General features: G+C 41.4%; 1 protein-coding gene across 1 annotated transcript; it reads left to right on the top strand.

Moving 5' to 3' along the window:
• The first annotated feature begins 2,162 nt into the window (after positions 1-2,162).
• On the top strand, positions 2,163-16,125 carry irak1 (interleukin-1 receptor-associated kinase 1). Its single transcript, XM_085394108.1, has 15 exons — positions 2,163-2,489; positions 6,325-6,492; positions 8,090-8,236; positions 8,325-8,398; positions 8,513-8,689; positions 10,067-10,131; positions 10,222-10,333; positions 10,842-10,963; positions 11,784-11,988; positions 12,802-12,870; positions 13,427-13,514; positions 13,605-13,699; positions 13,977-14,601; positions 14,712-14,810; positions 14,901-16,125. The coding sequence occupies exons 1-15, from the start codon at positions 2,378-2,380 to the stop codon at positions 14,978-14,980; spliced, it is 2,238 nt and encodes a 745-aa protein (XP_085250234.1). The 5' UTR covers positions 2,163-2,377; the 3' UTR covers positions 14,981-16,125.
• Positions 16,126-16,153: the final 28 nt, after the last annotated feature.

Here is a 16,153-nt window from a genome sequence, read left to right as displayed (position 1 = left end):
AGGGGACCCACAAAAATTAATTCATGCTAATTTTTTGAATTTGTCTCAATGTCCTTTAGGTCGAGTCAAGACAGCCACATAAAGGCAACGAAGACCGGGAAACAAAATCTATCACCCCTATTTTTTATTTATTTTAAACTTTTTTCATGCAATTAAGCATTTCAGTTCACCAGTGTCATGAAAAGAATAAACTGTGTAACTGTAGTTTATAGAAAGTACCTTTAAAAAACAATCAAGAAAAATCCTTAGATATGAGAGCCCAGCTGCACAGGGTGAACATGAATCCCTGCGATCTTTATGCAGTCTCATACCTGACGGATTATTAATCTGATGACAAAACCAGATTCTTAAACCTGGAATTTTTTCAAATATCTCCACTGAGGTCAGCAAAACTACCAAGCTTCTCTGTTTTTCGCCGAGACGTGACCCAGTCCTTCGGTTTCACGGTTCTACTTCATGCTGTTATTCTAGCTGTATGTGGTATTAATAATAACAGTTTGCTGTTGTTAATCCTTTGACACAAACAAACTGAACTGAGCTAATGAAGCATTCAGGCGTTTCATTCAACGACTAACATTCAAAAAAATAAGGTGAGAAAAAGGAAGTGTGAAACGTGTGTGTGTGTGTGTGTGTGTGTGTGTGTGTGTGTGTGTGTGTGTGTGTGTGTGTGTGTGTGTGTGTGTGTGTGTGTGTGTGTGTGATGTAATGCAATGCAATGCTTCACATTTGTCATAGTTCAGACAGGAAAATGACTCATTTTAGTCAAAGCCACAAAGAAATACTCACTTAGGACTTCCTGTAGTGAAATGAAAGTCATACGAGGTCTTTACACACATCAGTCCTGCAGGATGTAAAACAAGTATAAAATGTGGTAAGCATAAAAATTAATATAAAATAAGTTAAAATATGATGAAATCTCTTAATATATTACAATAAAGTGTGTCTTTCAGGTGACATAGCTCAATGCATTGCAGGAAACATTAATTGCAATGTGAAAAGGACATTTTATAACCATAATACATCTACATGTTTTCAAAACTCTGTTTGTATTTGAATTCCATCACAGCAATCTCAGCACTGACCAAAATAACTGTGGTTTAAATCAAGCAGCTCTAGTTCTAATAATATCCTATTTTCTGACTGATAGTTAAAACAAAAAACAACAACAATCTGGAGTTTGTCATGCAGGAAATTATATTTAACCAGGAAACGGTCACAGTGGAGAAGCTGACACTTTGCATGTAAGAATGACCGATCTGATGTAATACACTGTTACAAATCATGGTATAGAGAAGAGTAATATTTGGATTTCCTGGTTATTTTTGGTGATTTAATAATCAAAAAGTACATTTTATGCTTGAGTAATTATCATTAACCCCCCAAACAAAGAATTTATATTATTTTTTTACTGAATTTTTACTGGGCTTCATAAATAAAAAATAATACATATAAACAAAATAAATAAATTGGAAATTTGGCCAAGCAAAGACTCCAATCTGGCCCCACTGGGCAGCTTTTGAAAATGTGAAGGAATAAATTTCGGACTGTTAACTGCATTTTTCTACGTTTTACAGCTGTATTTTCCACAGATAAAGACCTCTCCCATGGCCATTTATGCTTAACCAAACTAATTAGGTAATAGGTAAAAAATTAGAGTGATAAGAGATGTTGCTGTTTTTACTACTACAGAAATGTCTGTTTGTTACAAAGGATGCACAATTTTGCCAAATTTGTACCATTTTCTGCAAAAAGCTTTCTCTTTTATAATATCAGGATAGTCGATAAACTACCAAAACTTTTTTTCCAGTCATTTTACATTTTATATCTTTATGTCTTACAATTTAAACTCGGAGTCATGCTGACAGATTTTTTTCATTTACCACGACAGCTTTTCTTTATCATGTAGAAAACCTGAGATGTCCTTTTATCTGTCGGTCCGGTCCTAAGACATCTCGAGGATTAAATGTGTAATTAAACTGATTTAAACTGTCAGAAAGGGGAATTTCACTGGTGTGGTCCACTTGTGATCAAATGGGGGTGTATGTGGCTCACGAGGTAAAACATTTGTTCAAAAAAAAAGAAGTAAAAAGTGAAGAAAAAAAGTTTTAAAACAGTGCATTTATTTGGGCTTTTATTTCGGTAGTACGGAGCGGAAGCAGCTAGCTTGTTTTAGGCGGAAGCGCTGAAAGACTCAAACCTGTAGTTTGAGAGAGTTTTTGAAGTGATTGAACAGGTTCGTTCCGGGCGGTTCTGATGTGATCCAGGTCCTTGTGTGAATCTGATACCCTACAGACCACCCAGAGTTCCCCGCGGTGGCCGCTGTCATCGGTTAGCCTATTAGCTTCAGCGTGGACTAACTTGTAGGAGTTAGGTAAAGATGTCGGGAGGAGACCCGAGGGCCGTATTGTACTACAACCTGCCCGCCTCCGTTGACTGTGAGTTCTGCCGCATCATGGACGGGCTGTCAAACCAGGACTGGACCCGCTTTGGTGAGTCAGAACCCGAACTTTGACTGAGAGCTAAAGGCCAGCAGCTTGGGGTAGGAGGGACGGTGGAGTCCACCGTTAATTGGGTGGACTCCAAAATAAACTCTAGCGTGTTTATTCTGTGTAACAACTTTAACTGCTGCCATGTGAAATCACTACAGAAAATGAGAATTAAACAAGCTGTGAGAGCCTCAGCTGTGATCCATCCTTCTCAGTCTGCCCTCAGGTACAGGCTTACCTGTCCCAACTATTTCCACAAAGTTGTAAAATATATAATACTATTAATAAAAGATTGCTTTAGCGTGAGTGTCAACTGAGATTAAATCAGGTACAGTTTTCTTCCGATATTAGGTCACATTTTGACTACAGTTAGCCTAAATATAGATAAATTCACCGGTGGCTGTTTTGAGGAAGTCTCTGGTAGACGTTATCTGTAAGTGCTCTTGGTTAATATTGAGTAAATACGGAGCACAAGAATGTGACAGAAACTGAAATGCCTGTGTGTTCTGACGCATAATGAAATGTGATTAGAAACAGTTTGAGGTTTCTCAAAAAATCCAGAAGTTTTCAGTTTTACTGTAAACTCTCTTAACTAAGGTTGTGCGGGTTTTATTTGACTAAAAATTAGGTAGAGCTCTGTTATGTTGGTGTACTATATTGAGCTCAGGTGACTTGAAAATCTTAAGTTTTCTTCGAATGAAATACACTTTTAAAGTTTTACATTGTATAAGCAGCATTTGGTGATGGTGGGGAGGAAGACCTCTGGCAGCTTCTCTTCTACTGAAATAGAAGTTTTACAGAAAAACGACAAAGTAAAATTTAAGCATTAGAGAACATTCACAGCTGTCAAAGTGGAACACTGAAAAGAAATACTAGAGCAGTTAGAGTTGGGAGAAAAGATGATTTAAAAAAGATTTAGATGTAGGGCTCAGAAACTGTATACAGATGATGGAGCCAGGCATTGTGATGTTATTTTGAAGCCTCACCTTTAGTGTTTTGGCCACCTGCACCTTTTTTCTGATATCACCATCAGTTCCAATTTGCATCACCCTCACAGTGATCCCCGAGACATCGCGCCTTATCCTGGTCAATATAAGCCACAAAGTTTAAAATGGTAAATGGCCTGTATTTGTATAGCGTTTTATTTAGTCCCTAAGGACCCTAAAGCGCTTTACACGTTCAGTCATCCACCCATTCACACACACATTCACACACTGGTGATGGCAGCTACATTGTAGCCACAGCCACCCTGGGGCGCACTGACAGAGGCGAGGCTGCCGGACACTAGCGCCAACGGGCCCTCTGACCACCACCAGTAGGCAACGGGTGAAGTGTCTTGCCCAAGGACAGAACGACCGAGTCCGAGCTGGGGCTCGAACCGGCAACCTTCCGATTACAAGATGAGCTGCCAACTCTTGAGCCACGCTCGCCCCTAAGGAAAATCAGTTTTTGATACTCGTTTTTTTGTTTTAACCGTGAAGGTTGGCTTGTTGTAGCTGTCAAAAAAGAGAGACAAAGTACCACTAATGTGGGCTGTTCTAGCTCATATTTTTTGCTGTTGCTGGTAATTTCATTTTTGCCCTGCTGTGGAGACGGCAGAACAAGCACTTCTTTGAAATGAAATGAAACCAGTTGTTAGAACAATAAATTGCCATCGCCCGTGCTTTTTCCAGTTTGCTTCTTTGGTCTATGTTGGGTTTTTTGCACTTCCTCCTTGTGGTAAACTCTGGTCATTTTTTTTTTTTCCAAACTGAAAAGCATCGGGCCCAGTTGTTGTGTATCCCACCCACATCAGGTGATGGAGTTGTGGTTTGTGGTGGACAGCACGTGCGTTGATTATGTCCTTGAAATCTTTCAGACGAACTCTAATGCAACACTGCAGATGAAGCACGAGTCACAAGTGTTAACCAACAGATAAAGATGTTAAAAAAAAAAAAGGGGCAAATGTTGCACGCTGAATAAGACAAATAAGATCACATGCCTCAACATACAGTATGTGAGGTTACATAAGTATTTGGAGTAATTTTTTTTTCTGTATTTTTGTGTTCTCGCCTCTGTACACTACCACGGTGAAATTTTAAAACAATCATCAAGATGTGATTCTGGTGCAGACTTTCAGCTTTAATTCGAGCGCTTTTAAAAAAGAACTGCGCTAGCTTTCAAGGAGTTACAGCCATTTTTACCCCTCAGCCGTAAAAGGCGGACGATCTGATATCCTCGTGTTGGTGTCGTTCCCTCGTCATCATAAATAATGTTGTTCCAGGTTCAACTATGCAAGTGACCAATCACCTTCTCCTGACGTCATCCGCGACCTCAAAAAACAAACGCCTTCAAAAAATCTACTTCACTTGCGAGAAGAGAAACCGCTTCTGTAAGGACAATATGTATAATGTTTACCGTTTATTAAAGAAAAGAATCCTGAAATTCAAAGAATTCAAGTTCCTGGATCGGCGGACAGAAGCGGTTTCTCTTCTCTCAAGTGAAGTAGATTTTTTTTAAGGCGGTATTTTTCAAAGGCACAAAAGGGGGACGTCACAACTATGTGATTGGTCACTTGCAATGTTGAACCTGGAACAACATTTATTATGATGATGTGGGAACAACACCGACACGAGGATATCAGATCATCCGTAAAAGGCTGATGGGAATTGTCATTGCCCCGACCAGGCGGGTGGCGTGGACACCCAAGTTTATGATAACGTTAACTTGAGAACAAGGCAATGTAGGGTTTTCTAATTGATACCATAAGTCCATCTACTAACAATCTTAGACGAGCTTGAATCTCAGTGACCTCAAGGTCAAGGCCAGAGGTCAAGTTTTCTTTAATCATTGCATTCAGATGATTTTCAGAAGGAAGTCATCTAGGATTTTCAAATTGATACCATAGGTGCACGCTAGTGATTCCTGAATGTCTCTACTTTGCGAAGAACCAAAACAAATCTTCTTTTTCCTCATTTCTTCTGGAACGCCCTAATTTCCAAGTTCCGACATCTGGATTCAGAGGTATCTGGAATGCAGCATCATGCACAGTTTTAGAGGCTCAAAAGTGATTGGACAATTAACTTGGAGGCCATGTCTTGGCTAAGGGAGGCTCGTTCCTTTGTTATTTCATGACAAACTAAGACGATAAGAGATCTGGAGTTGATTCAGAGCGTTGAAATTCGCATTAACTCTCAAAAAGAGGCACAAAGAGGTGTTGATATTAATGAGGGAAGCATTATTAGGCTGACAAACACAAATAAAGCTGTTAGAGAGACAGCAATCGGCATAACAGAATGGATGCACTGGCAACACCAGAAGGCCTGAAAGATCACAGAGGACCGCTAAAGTGTCACAAAATTATCTCTGAACCAAGAAAATCACAGAGTTATCTCCTTGGTTCAGAAGATCTTCACAGCATCTTACAGTCAGAAACATCCTGTGTTAGGTCGATGTATCGTTGTCAAAGTCTACAGTAAAGGGATGCCTTTCTTGTACACAAACCACTGGTTACACTCAAGAACAAGAAGGCCAGATCTGAGGTTCCATGAAAACATCTGTTAAACATGTTATGGTACGGTTGTGTATGGCTACCAGTGAAGCCGGGTCACTAGTTTTTAGCAGAATGATGAACTGTGACGTGTACGAGGAAATTCTCTGTTCGGATTCAACCAAATGCTGTTTAAACTTTAGGTTTTAATATTTCACATGTTCTGTTTGTGCTGTTTTTATATTATTGCATTTTATATCTGTGATTGTTTATAGCGAGCTAGTTTTTGTCCTCTGAAGTCTGAGTGGCTGTAAAATCAGTTTACTTCATATTTCTGCAGTTTTTGATTGTACTGTTTCTGACTCACAGCCTCGGGGATGCTGATGGATCAGAACGACGTGCGATTGGCTGAGAGGCAGGAAAGGCGGACCCACTGGGTGATGGTCAAATGCTCGAACAGGAACATTCAAGTCGGAGAGCTGATCGACCTGCTGGAGGATCTGCAGCTGTTACGCCCCCGTGATGTCATCTTGAACTGTGAGTTTACCTCCAAACACTCATGACCTTTGACCCCGAGGGATAGTATATTAATGTTAATGCCACGGTGCACAAACTGGCTGCAGTTCAGCCGCGGTGCTTGTGAGATGGCCCTCGATGAATAGGAGTCAATAAAGAATTATTTACACCTGCATCTAGAAAAAAAAAAAGACCATATATTAAAAATTCTTAAATATATTTGTTCCCAAGTGTCTTTTAAAAAGGAAAATAAGGTTTTAAAATGTGTTGGATTTCACAGATATATGCTGTAGGTGTTTACAGCTGATCACAACCAACATATGGTGCTTTGTTTTGTAAATGTTTTTTTTAAGTTGTTGGGTTTGCTCAGAGTTGTTGTCCTTTAGTTATCACTTCATCTTGAATATGCTGCCTGTTAGGGCTGCTCGATATAACGATATATATCGGATGACGATATAAAAACGTCTTTACGCTATTGTTTGTTTTCATGTTTCTGCAAGACTATGCAAAGATAAGAATAAACTTGCCTCTTATCTTTGTGTAGTCATACCACATTAGATATTAATCTTGGACAAACAGTGCTAAACAAAGCAGCATTCGCACAATAAAACCAGCACCAAAAATGAATCAATTATGAGTCTGATGAACAACTGTTTCCTCATTTCGACATGAGAAACTGTTTCTCTTTGTTTCCTTTGCCTTTCATGGAAGTTTTTATCAGTTTCTCAATCTTAGACTCTGAATTTGCTGTAAGCGAGCCAAACCAGGCTGTCATCTCATATCTAATCAAACTTTCAAGTACTGAATTACAAAAAAATACCCATAACCACAGAGCTCACTTCAAACAGCCTGAGTCTACAAACACAGTGGAGTCTTTGAGCTAATTTTTCACATTTAAAAATCAACGTATTCTTCATGATTAAAGAATTTGTCCATATAGATACTCAAGTACTTATATGTGCTCTATTGTACAGACATCAATTGCCACTGGGTCGTGTGCACATATACCCTTTTTTTTTCTTTCACTTTTATCACTATTCAAAATGAGATGATCACAGTTACATCACACTTTGAAATCACTGATATCCCTGTGGGATAAAGACGGGCAGTCACCTGCATGTAGGATATATTATAATAACAATAACGGGGTTATCAAATTCTTTGATGAGAATTTGATAACCCCATAATTAGTCCAGTTACCTCAACAGCCAGTAGTATACAAGGTGAAAAGGAGAGGGGAACTCACGGAGATTGAATTGTTTAACTTGTTGTGACCGGCTTGACAAAAGGGATAAAAACCAATTTATAATTAAGGCATTTCTAAACTTAAGAGTTTTTGGAGCTGCGGGTGTGGACGAACAGTCAAATGCAGAACTAGAATCAGCAGATGGAATCTGATCATAAGCTTTTGAATCTTCTGAATGCTTGCTTATTAAAAGAGTGACACTTAGCACAGCATCCTCAGTGCTGTACCCCTCCCTGTACGCATATTGGTTTGATCATATTCTCCTAAAACACTTCATCACTATACGTTAGTGCAACGTGCCTGAAGTCCACGTTTTCAGTAGAACCTTTTGTATAGGACTGACTTTTTCTCATTCTGTCTCTCTGTCTGCAGGGGTGAGAAGTCTGGACCTTTACTCCTATGTTCCTGCTCCTGCTCGTCATCTTCCTTCTTCATCTCCTTTTTCTGACTCTCAGTTTGTCCCCCCTCCCAAAAAGCCTTGGGCCACGCCTATGCAGGACACCTGTAGACTGGGCTCAGGTAACACAGCATAAACAGACATTTACGTATGTCCAGTCGGCTTGTTCTGTGACGCTGATGATGTCACTACTTTATTCTGTAAATAAAGGAATAGGAGGTCCATTACCCAGACCTGCATCGCCCCCCCCGGGCCTGCGCTCTGAAGTGCAACAACGTCACCAGGTCTCTCTCTCACACGCGCATACTTGCACACACATTACACAAGGTTTGTTCAACAATCAATACAAATACATCACTACAACAAAGCACGATGATGGTGGTGATGTCATCCCCCAGCCCCAGGTGATGGTGGCGGTGAGCAGCAGCATCGCAGTGATGCGCCTGTCATATGAAGAGGTGTATGCTGGGACAAATGGGTTCTCCCCCTGCCTGCAGATAGGGGAGGGGGGGTTTGGAGTCGTGTACAGAGCGACTCTGAAGGACATGAAGTGCGCCGTCAAGAAATTCAAAGAGGTCAGCCAATCACAATGCAGTTCAGTCTTGAGGAGTTTTCAGACAGCAAGCGGTTTTCAGGCAGCAACAGGACTGGTACAGAAAAACTCTGCTTACAGTTTACGCTGCAGTTCGAGTAAATGTATGCACGATCCCAACCGTCTGATTATTTCTGCGCTCGAGCTAGAAAGTTAAAACTGTCGGGCACCAAAGAAATAAAAGGAAATGAGATGAAATACAAAAAAGTCAGAAATGGTGTTGCACACTTTTATTTTGGGGAAAGGGCCCTTTAAGTCTTTATGTAACCAGAGGAGTCGCCACCTGCAGGCCATGAACAATGAAGTTTAAGCAACACAAAAGTTGGAAATAGATCAAAAAGGCTGTGCAGGCTTTTGTTTTGGCTTGTCACAGCTACGGACCCTATAAAAGATGAATGTAGCCTCCAGGCCATTTGCCATTGGTTAGTCAAGTCCCCATGACGACACCTCTAGCTAATCGTTTTAATGAGTGAGTAGTTGTTAGCCAATTAGAGTATTTTTTGATTCTTTATTTTACAAAATGATCTTCATGTTTTATTCAGTCTGACCTGGAACTAGTGACTGAGTCAAAAATGTTAAGACGAAAGGTCACAGAGCAGAAGAGTCGCCCCCTGCTGGCTGTTAGAAGGCCAGTTTAGGTAACTTGTACATTTGGTTGACGTTTTAGAGCGACCTGGAAGTCCTGCGATGGTGGTCAGGTTGGGTGGTTCCCTTCTAAAGCCCGTCTCCACACAAAATATGAGCTTCAATTTTAGCTTCTGGGTCTAAAAAGTGAAGCCATCGTAGAGGTCCTAAAGTGAGTCTGTGGGAAGACGGCGCTCTGTCAGGACCATAGTCGACACTTTACTGCTGATGTTATCATCTCAGCTTCTCGTTTCAGTCACACTTAATGAAAAATTCAGTCCATTTTGTAAATTTGGGTCATTCTAAGTGTGAGAGAGGATTTTCCAGGAAATGCTCATTGCTCATCAACATGTGTGTGACGGTGAGTGTGCACATCCTGTATCAAAACAGCAACATGGTGTCAGCAAAATGGCTCATCTCGAGGGTTCAACGGACTTCACAATCCAATGGGTGCTGTCACGGTAGCTGCCAACATCTTTAACGTACAGTCTATGGTTTTGTCACGGACAGATTTTTAAAAACAACTGTCATTTTCGAGGTTTTTGCCGCCATGGAAACGGAGACAAAATTAGTCTGAAAGAGTCTTTTGGCTCTTTTTAGAAAAGTTAAAAGAAAAACATCGACTGATAATTAGAGAGGGGTCGACCGCTCACTGTCTGAAAAAGCCTTCTCATTGGTCCATTTTACTGCCAGGAAGTAGATTGTGATTGGTCAGAATTGCTGCTGTTTTTGACAGGACGGGCTGCTGGACTGGCCTCTGCTGAAGAAGAGCTTCCAGACTGAAGTGGAGCAACTGTCAAGGTGGGTGAAGTTCCTCAGTGAGATACAGCAGATTTCATCTGTTCTGATTAAAGTCGTGTGTGTGTGTGTGTGTGTGTGTGTCCTCCTCAGATTCAGACATCGCAACATTGTGGATCTTTTAGGGTTCAGTGACGGAGGAGGGTCATTGTGTCTGATTTACAGCTACATGGAAAACAGATCTCTGGAGGACCAGCTGCACAACGTAACACATACACAGATGCACACGGCTCAGATAACTCCAGGGTTTTCACAGGTTTTCCCAGGACTCGGGTGCTTTCTGGGTGTCATAGGTGGTCATTGCTGGGTCTTTTCAGTGTTGGCTTTTGCCATTATCGCAATATTATTGCAATATTACCGAAAGAAAGCTGGCAACACTGAAACCTGATACACCCAGTGTATCGGCCTTCATCTGTTGCTCCAAGTAGATGTGAATAAAAGATTGTGATATACAAATAAATAAGATCCACTGATGGGAAGTGATTATAAATATGAAAGGCTTGTTAAATAATGATGGTAGCTCTTAAGTGTTTATTAATCACCTTTACCTCTTCATGTGCATTCTCCATGATGCTCTGTAAAAACACTCAGTCCTGCACCCGAGTTTCAGTGCTTGGGGAAAACCCCGCACACTACATAATTTACAAATGTTTATTTGTTTCGGAGGGGTGTTTATTTCCATGGGTGTGTTTATTTCCGTGTGTGTGTTTCAGGAGTGTGCGGTGCTCTCGTGGCCTCAGAGAGTCAGTGTTGTTAAAGACGCATCAGAAGCTCTGCAGTTTCTCCACTGCCCCCCTGAAGGCGAAAAGCTGCTGATCCACGGAGACGTGAAAAGGTGATCTTCACCCTGGAGCTCTTCAGTGTATTTATGAATCCATGTGTTAAATAGATCAAAGTGAACAGCTGTATTACAGTCTTTTATTTGACATGAGTCACTGAAAAGTGCAGAAAGCAGAAGCTATACTGGATTATTTCCAGCAGGAAGAGAGAAATGACTGGAAACGATGAGTAACTAATCTGAAAGTGAGAAATATTATTTCTGCTTATAGGTCATAAATTCCCTTATCAAATTCCAGCCTTGATGATGAATTTATTTTTATTTATGTTATTGAATTGGAAGCTGCGCTAGTACCTATATAGCACTTTTCTCATTGAGCAGTCGAAGCACTTTTTACTACGAGCTACAGTCTTGCTTGTTCATACACATTCAAGCCCCTCTTCTTCCTCTTCTGCTATCTGGAGGTCGCCATCATTTTTGTTTTCCTCTGAATTGTGTGTAAAACACGTCAGCGTAGGCAGATCGTCGGGTAAAGTTTCAGTTGAAATTCATGCCTTCATTTCACAGTTCATACAAAGGTCACAGGAAAAAAACATCAAGATGAAGTTTCCGTTGAAGAAGTAATGAAATGATTTGCATGAAGTGTATTTACCGCCACATTTACTCATTTATCACAGTTGATGTGGTCCACCTGGTTATAAGGCTGAGTGATGTCAAAAAGTCATCTGTGATGTGTTTGTTGTTGTTTTTTTTTTTTTAAAGTCTGTTAGTGCGAGTATTTGCACTATGGCGACGCACTGGCAAAAACACAGCCTCTGCTTTCACCTGGTGTGTTAACCTGAACTCTTTTTCTTTATGTGCATCGGTTTCTCTCCAGCTCCAACATTTTGTTGGACAGTCACATGACGGCGAAGCTTTCAGACTTCGGTCTGGCTCGGTTTGTACCCACCGGCACCTCGGCAGCTAGCACGACATCCGTGGGTAAAACGACAACAGTGAGAGGAACGCTGGCTTATCTGCCGGAGGAATACGTGAGAGGCGGAGAGCTGGGACCCAAACTGGACGTTTACAGCTTCGGAGTGGTGAGATGTCGCAGGGCCTCAGTGCAGTATGGGAGGACTCTGTGTATTCATATAGTCCTAATTATAAAAATATTTCTGCTTTTCCAATAACGTTTTGTAGTTTGGTACAGAAACAGGCCCATTTCTATTATGACAACAGTGGAAAATTGTGTGAAACATGTATGTTTTTAATATTATAGGACTTGATTTTTAATGCAGTTAATTCCTAATCACTATGATGTGATGCTTCGATGTGGACCATGGCTAACCGTTGAGGAGTAGCAAGATTTACAGCTGCAGGCCTCAATTTTGATTGTTCCTCTAGAAAATATTTTAAACACCACAAAAGATGTAAACAAGAAGTTGTAGATTTTGAAACCGAAGCACGGAAGTAAAAAAAAAAAAAAAAAAAAAGTACCTGGAAACAGAAAGACTTCAAGTATGACGGCGTTATCGTTTGATCTGTAATACTAGTATACTGTAAAGCATAATTTGCACCCTAAGCTTCAAGCTTTTCCATAAATACGTTTGAAAAGCATAATTAAATACACTAAAACATCAGCCATTAAACCATAAAAAATATCATAAACATAATAATTTGTAGGTGGTTTTGTTTATAAAATAAGTTACAACCATCTATTAGTTAGAGAAACATCTTCGTTAGTTGTAGGTAAGTTATAGAGTTGGCAACAGGAAATATCCTGTTTTAGGAACTGACGTGAAACTGAACATTTTTATTCTGAGACCAGAAAACAGAAGAGAAACACAGCAAGTGTCTGAAAATGGTGCGTGTGTGTGTGTGTGTGTGTCCACACATCCGTGTGTGTGTTTCAGATGCTGCTCGAGGTGCTGACTGGACGTCGAGCTCTGGAGAAAGATGGGATGGGTCGAGACAGATACCTGGTAATAGCACACACCTGCTCACACAGTTGATTTGCATATTGGGTTGTTTTGAATCTGAACAGCGCGGTGGCACGGTCGTGAGCACTGTTGCCGCACAGCAAGAAGGTCCTGAGTTCAATTCCATCATCAGGCCGGGGTCTTTCTGTGTGGAGTTTGCATGTTCTCCCCGTGTTTGCGTGGGTTCCCTCCGGGTACTCCGGCTTCCTCCCACCGTCCAAAGACATGCAGCTTGTGGGGATAGGTTAATTGGATAATCCAAATTGCCACTAGGTGTGAATGTGCGAGTGAATGTGAGTGTGAATGGTTGTCTGTCCCTGTGAGTAGGCCCTGCAACAGACTGGCGACCTGTCCAGGGTGTACCCCGCCTCTCGCCCTATGACAGCTGGGATAGGCTCCAGCGACCCTGAAAAAGGATAAGCGGAAGCGAATGGATGGATGGATGAATCTGAAGCTTTGGAAAATGGCAGAATCCTTCCAAACCCGGCTGGTGTGTTTCCTTGCCGGTAACCTGGTCTGTTTGAGTCGGGCTTACCCTGGTTTTGATTCTGGTTTGCAGAAGGACCTGGTGGAGGACATCAAGGAAGGTCCGGGTGGCTCAACTGAAGCAGTTTGGAGGAAGCATCTTGACAAACGGCTGATTTCAGGTCAGTGTTTGAGCTAAGACCACAGTCCCTGTCCTTGTTGTGCCTGCTCCATGTCCTTCCTGTTACCTGTTGTGTTCACTTTCGTTGCAGGGGGTACTGCTGAGCTTACTGGTAGCCTGCAACTGGCGGATCTGGCCTGCAGGTGTCTGGCAAAACTCAGGAGGAAGAGACCGGTAATGAAAGATGTAAGAGCCAGCCACACTCACTTGGTTTCCTCTTAAACAGTTTTGTTAATCTGGACTTTGTCAGATGTAGTTTCAGTCTCTCCAGACCTCCTCAGATGTAGTTTCAGTGGTTGCAGACTTCTTCAGATGCATATCCTGTCAGTTCAGACTGGTTGTGGTGCAATTTAATTTAATCTGGACTTCTGTGACTGCTGCTTAGAGCACTCTGGAGTTCCTCAGGGCTCCTGTTTGGATCCTCCTGTTTTTCACCTCAGTGTGTTGTTTTGTTTTTTCATAGGTGTGTGCATCTCTTGAGGACGTATATAAAATGGTGAGGGAGCCTCCCTACCAGTCCTTCCCCAGACCTCCCCGCTCTCTGGACTCTAATATACAACAGCTTTCCAAAGAGCTGAGTAAACTGGGACCACTGGGGGATACCTACCAAGTGTCACAGTCAACCAAATTTTCTTCCTCTCCCTCTTTGTTCACCCTCGCCACTCCTGACCCACTTCACTCATCATCATCTCTTCCCCCGTCATCCATTTTCCCTCCTGTGTCTTCCTGTTCATTCGCTGGTCCATGTGAAACCGACGAGAGTCGAGGATTCTCCCAGTACGACCTGCGCTCTCAACTGAGATCAAACGGGACCAGCTGCAGGTCTTTATCTCCTTCCACCAAAGCCCAGTATCGCAGTCCAGCTAGGCTCACAGAGGTTGAGTGCAACCAGCCTTTGGTGCCCACTGAGGACCAGTACAATTTCCCTCCCCAGCCCAATAGCACCAGTTTGAGTATAGCACCCGGAGCACTGAGAGGGGCCCCAGCAGGACCAGAGACTAGAGGGCAAACCACGGCAGATGCAACTGCAAGGCTCTACGGCTTCTCTCCTGCAGGGTCCCTGAAGTCAACATCTCCAGAGCCTTCAAGTATGTGAGCAACTCATTAAAGGACCACACCTTAGTTTCTTCAGACTTTATTGAACACCTGTCCTAAACTTTTCTGAAACTGAAACTAGATCCATTTCCTGTTTGTTCAGTTCAGATAAATTCCAGCAAACAGCGACTCCTGGAGAAGAAAACTCAGTACGAGGAAGGAAGGATTCGTACTCCTGAGCTGCTGTCATCTGAAAACATCTGTATGTAAACCACACTCAGGAGTTTTTATGATACCTGTTGGTTTTGTTTGTTTTTGGTTCACTCATTGTGTTTCTCCTGTGTCTGATCAGATGAAGAGAAGAGTTCTGGGGACATCAGAGGACCAGAGGAGAGCGATGAGCTGGATTATCTTCCCACTAAACACAAGTGACTGCGGTTATCTATTATGGACACAAAGTAGAGGACCAAAGATGGACAGTTTCTGGAGTGCAGCTGTGGATTTCATCATCACTAATGTTACAGAAAAAACTGCTGGATGGTGGAGCTGCTGGTGTGTCACATTTCAGACTGCTGGTGAATCTGGGTTTCATAGATTTCTCCAGCTGTGCATTTACCAAAAAACATCACTGGGTTCAAACCAAGTGATGCCCATGTCAGCGTAACGCAACATTCCTGTTGTTTTCATCCAACTGAAATTATTTATTCATTAGTCTGTAATAATTTTAAAATTCACATGGAAATATTTTAATATTTGTAATTGTGTTATAAAATTCTGAAAACAGAGTACATGCTATATGCTTTGAATGCCGCAGAGTTTGAGACGATGTTTTATGTTATTGAGTGCCAACAAAAACCTGCATCTGATTGATGGCTGTTGTTGTTCAAGGAGCAAGACAAAGATAACATCAGAACGTAGCCACTGCGATCTCACAAGTTCTGCATTTTGAAGCTGTAATCTTATTATCGGCGGAGCCAGAAGATGTCATATGTGGACAGGAGGGTGAAATGTTATCAGGTACTGCTATCTGGCTTTGATGGCAAACTGCATCTATACACTGTACAGGTGGAACACTGAGACAATGCTACCTGTGAAATACAATATTAAATTTTCAGTCACCAAAACTGAAGCACAGAGAAAATATAATCAGATGACAACATTTTTGATTTGGAGCAGCCTCTAAACATGTTTATGTCTTCTATTTCTTGTAAAATTGGGCATTTTAACATTGGACCTTTTTTACTAACTTCAAAAACTGGCTTAAATTTGATTTCTCAGTGTTCCTTTTTTCTGTCTTCATTCATCAGTTGCTTGTAGCAGATGTGCCCTTAGCCTGATCCTGGAGGGGCCTAACTGAGTTCTTCTTCCCCACTATTACTTAGCCTTGCTCGCAGGGGATTATCTGATTGTTGGGGTTCTTGCCCTAACATTTATCTTACAGTATAAAACTCACTGAAGCAACTATATAACACTGAAGATAATTATTGTTAATTAACTGGTTTTACTAGTTCTTCACTTGAGACAATTTATAAAAATAGTTTGGCTGATTTAATTAATTTAATTAAACAAGTTTTTAAAACCCAGTTGTTTCGTTCATTTATTTTA

The sequence above is a fragment of the Rhamphochromis longiceps genome, linkage group LG20, assembly GCF_057381845.1.
Source record: "Rhamphochromis longiceps isolate RC_006_pf linkage group LG20, R_longiceps_female_GT1.1, whole genome shotgun sequence".
Classification (NCBI taxonomy): Eukaryota; Metazoa; Chordata; class Actinopteri; order Cichliformes; family Cichlidae; genus Rhamphochromis; species Rhamphochromis longiceps.
Note: the sequence above shows the minus strand (reverse complement) of the source record. Positions and strands in the feature narration are given on the sequence as shown.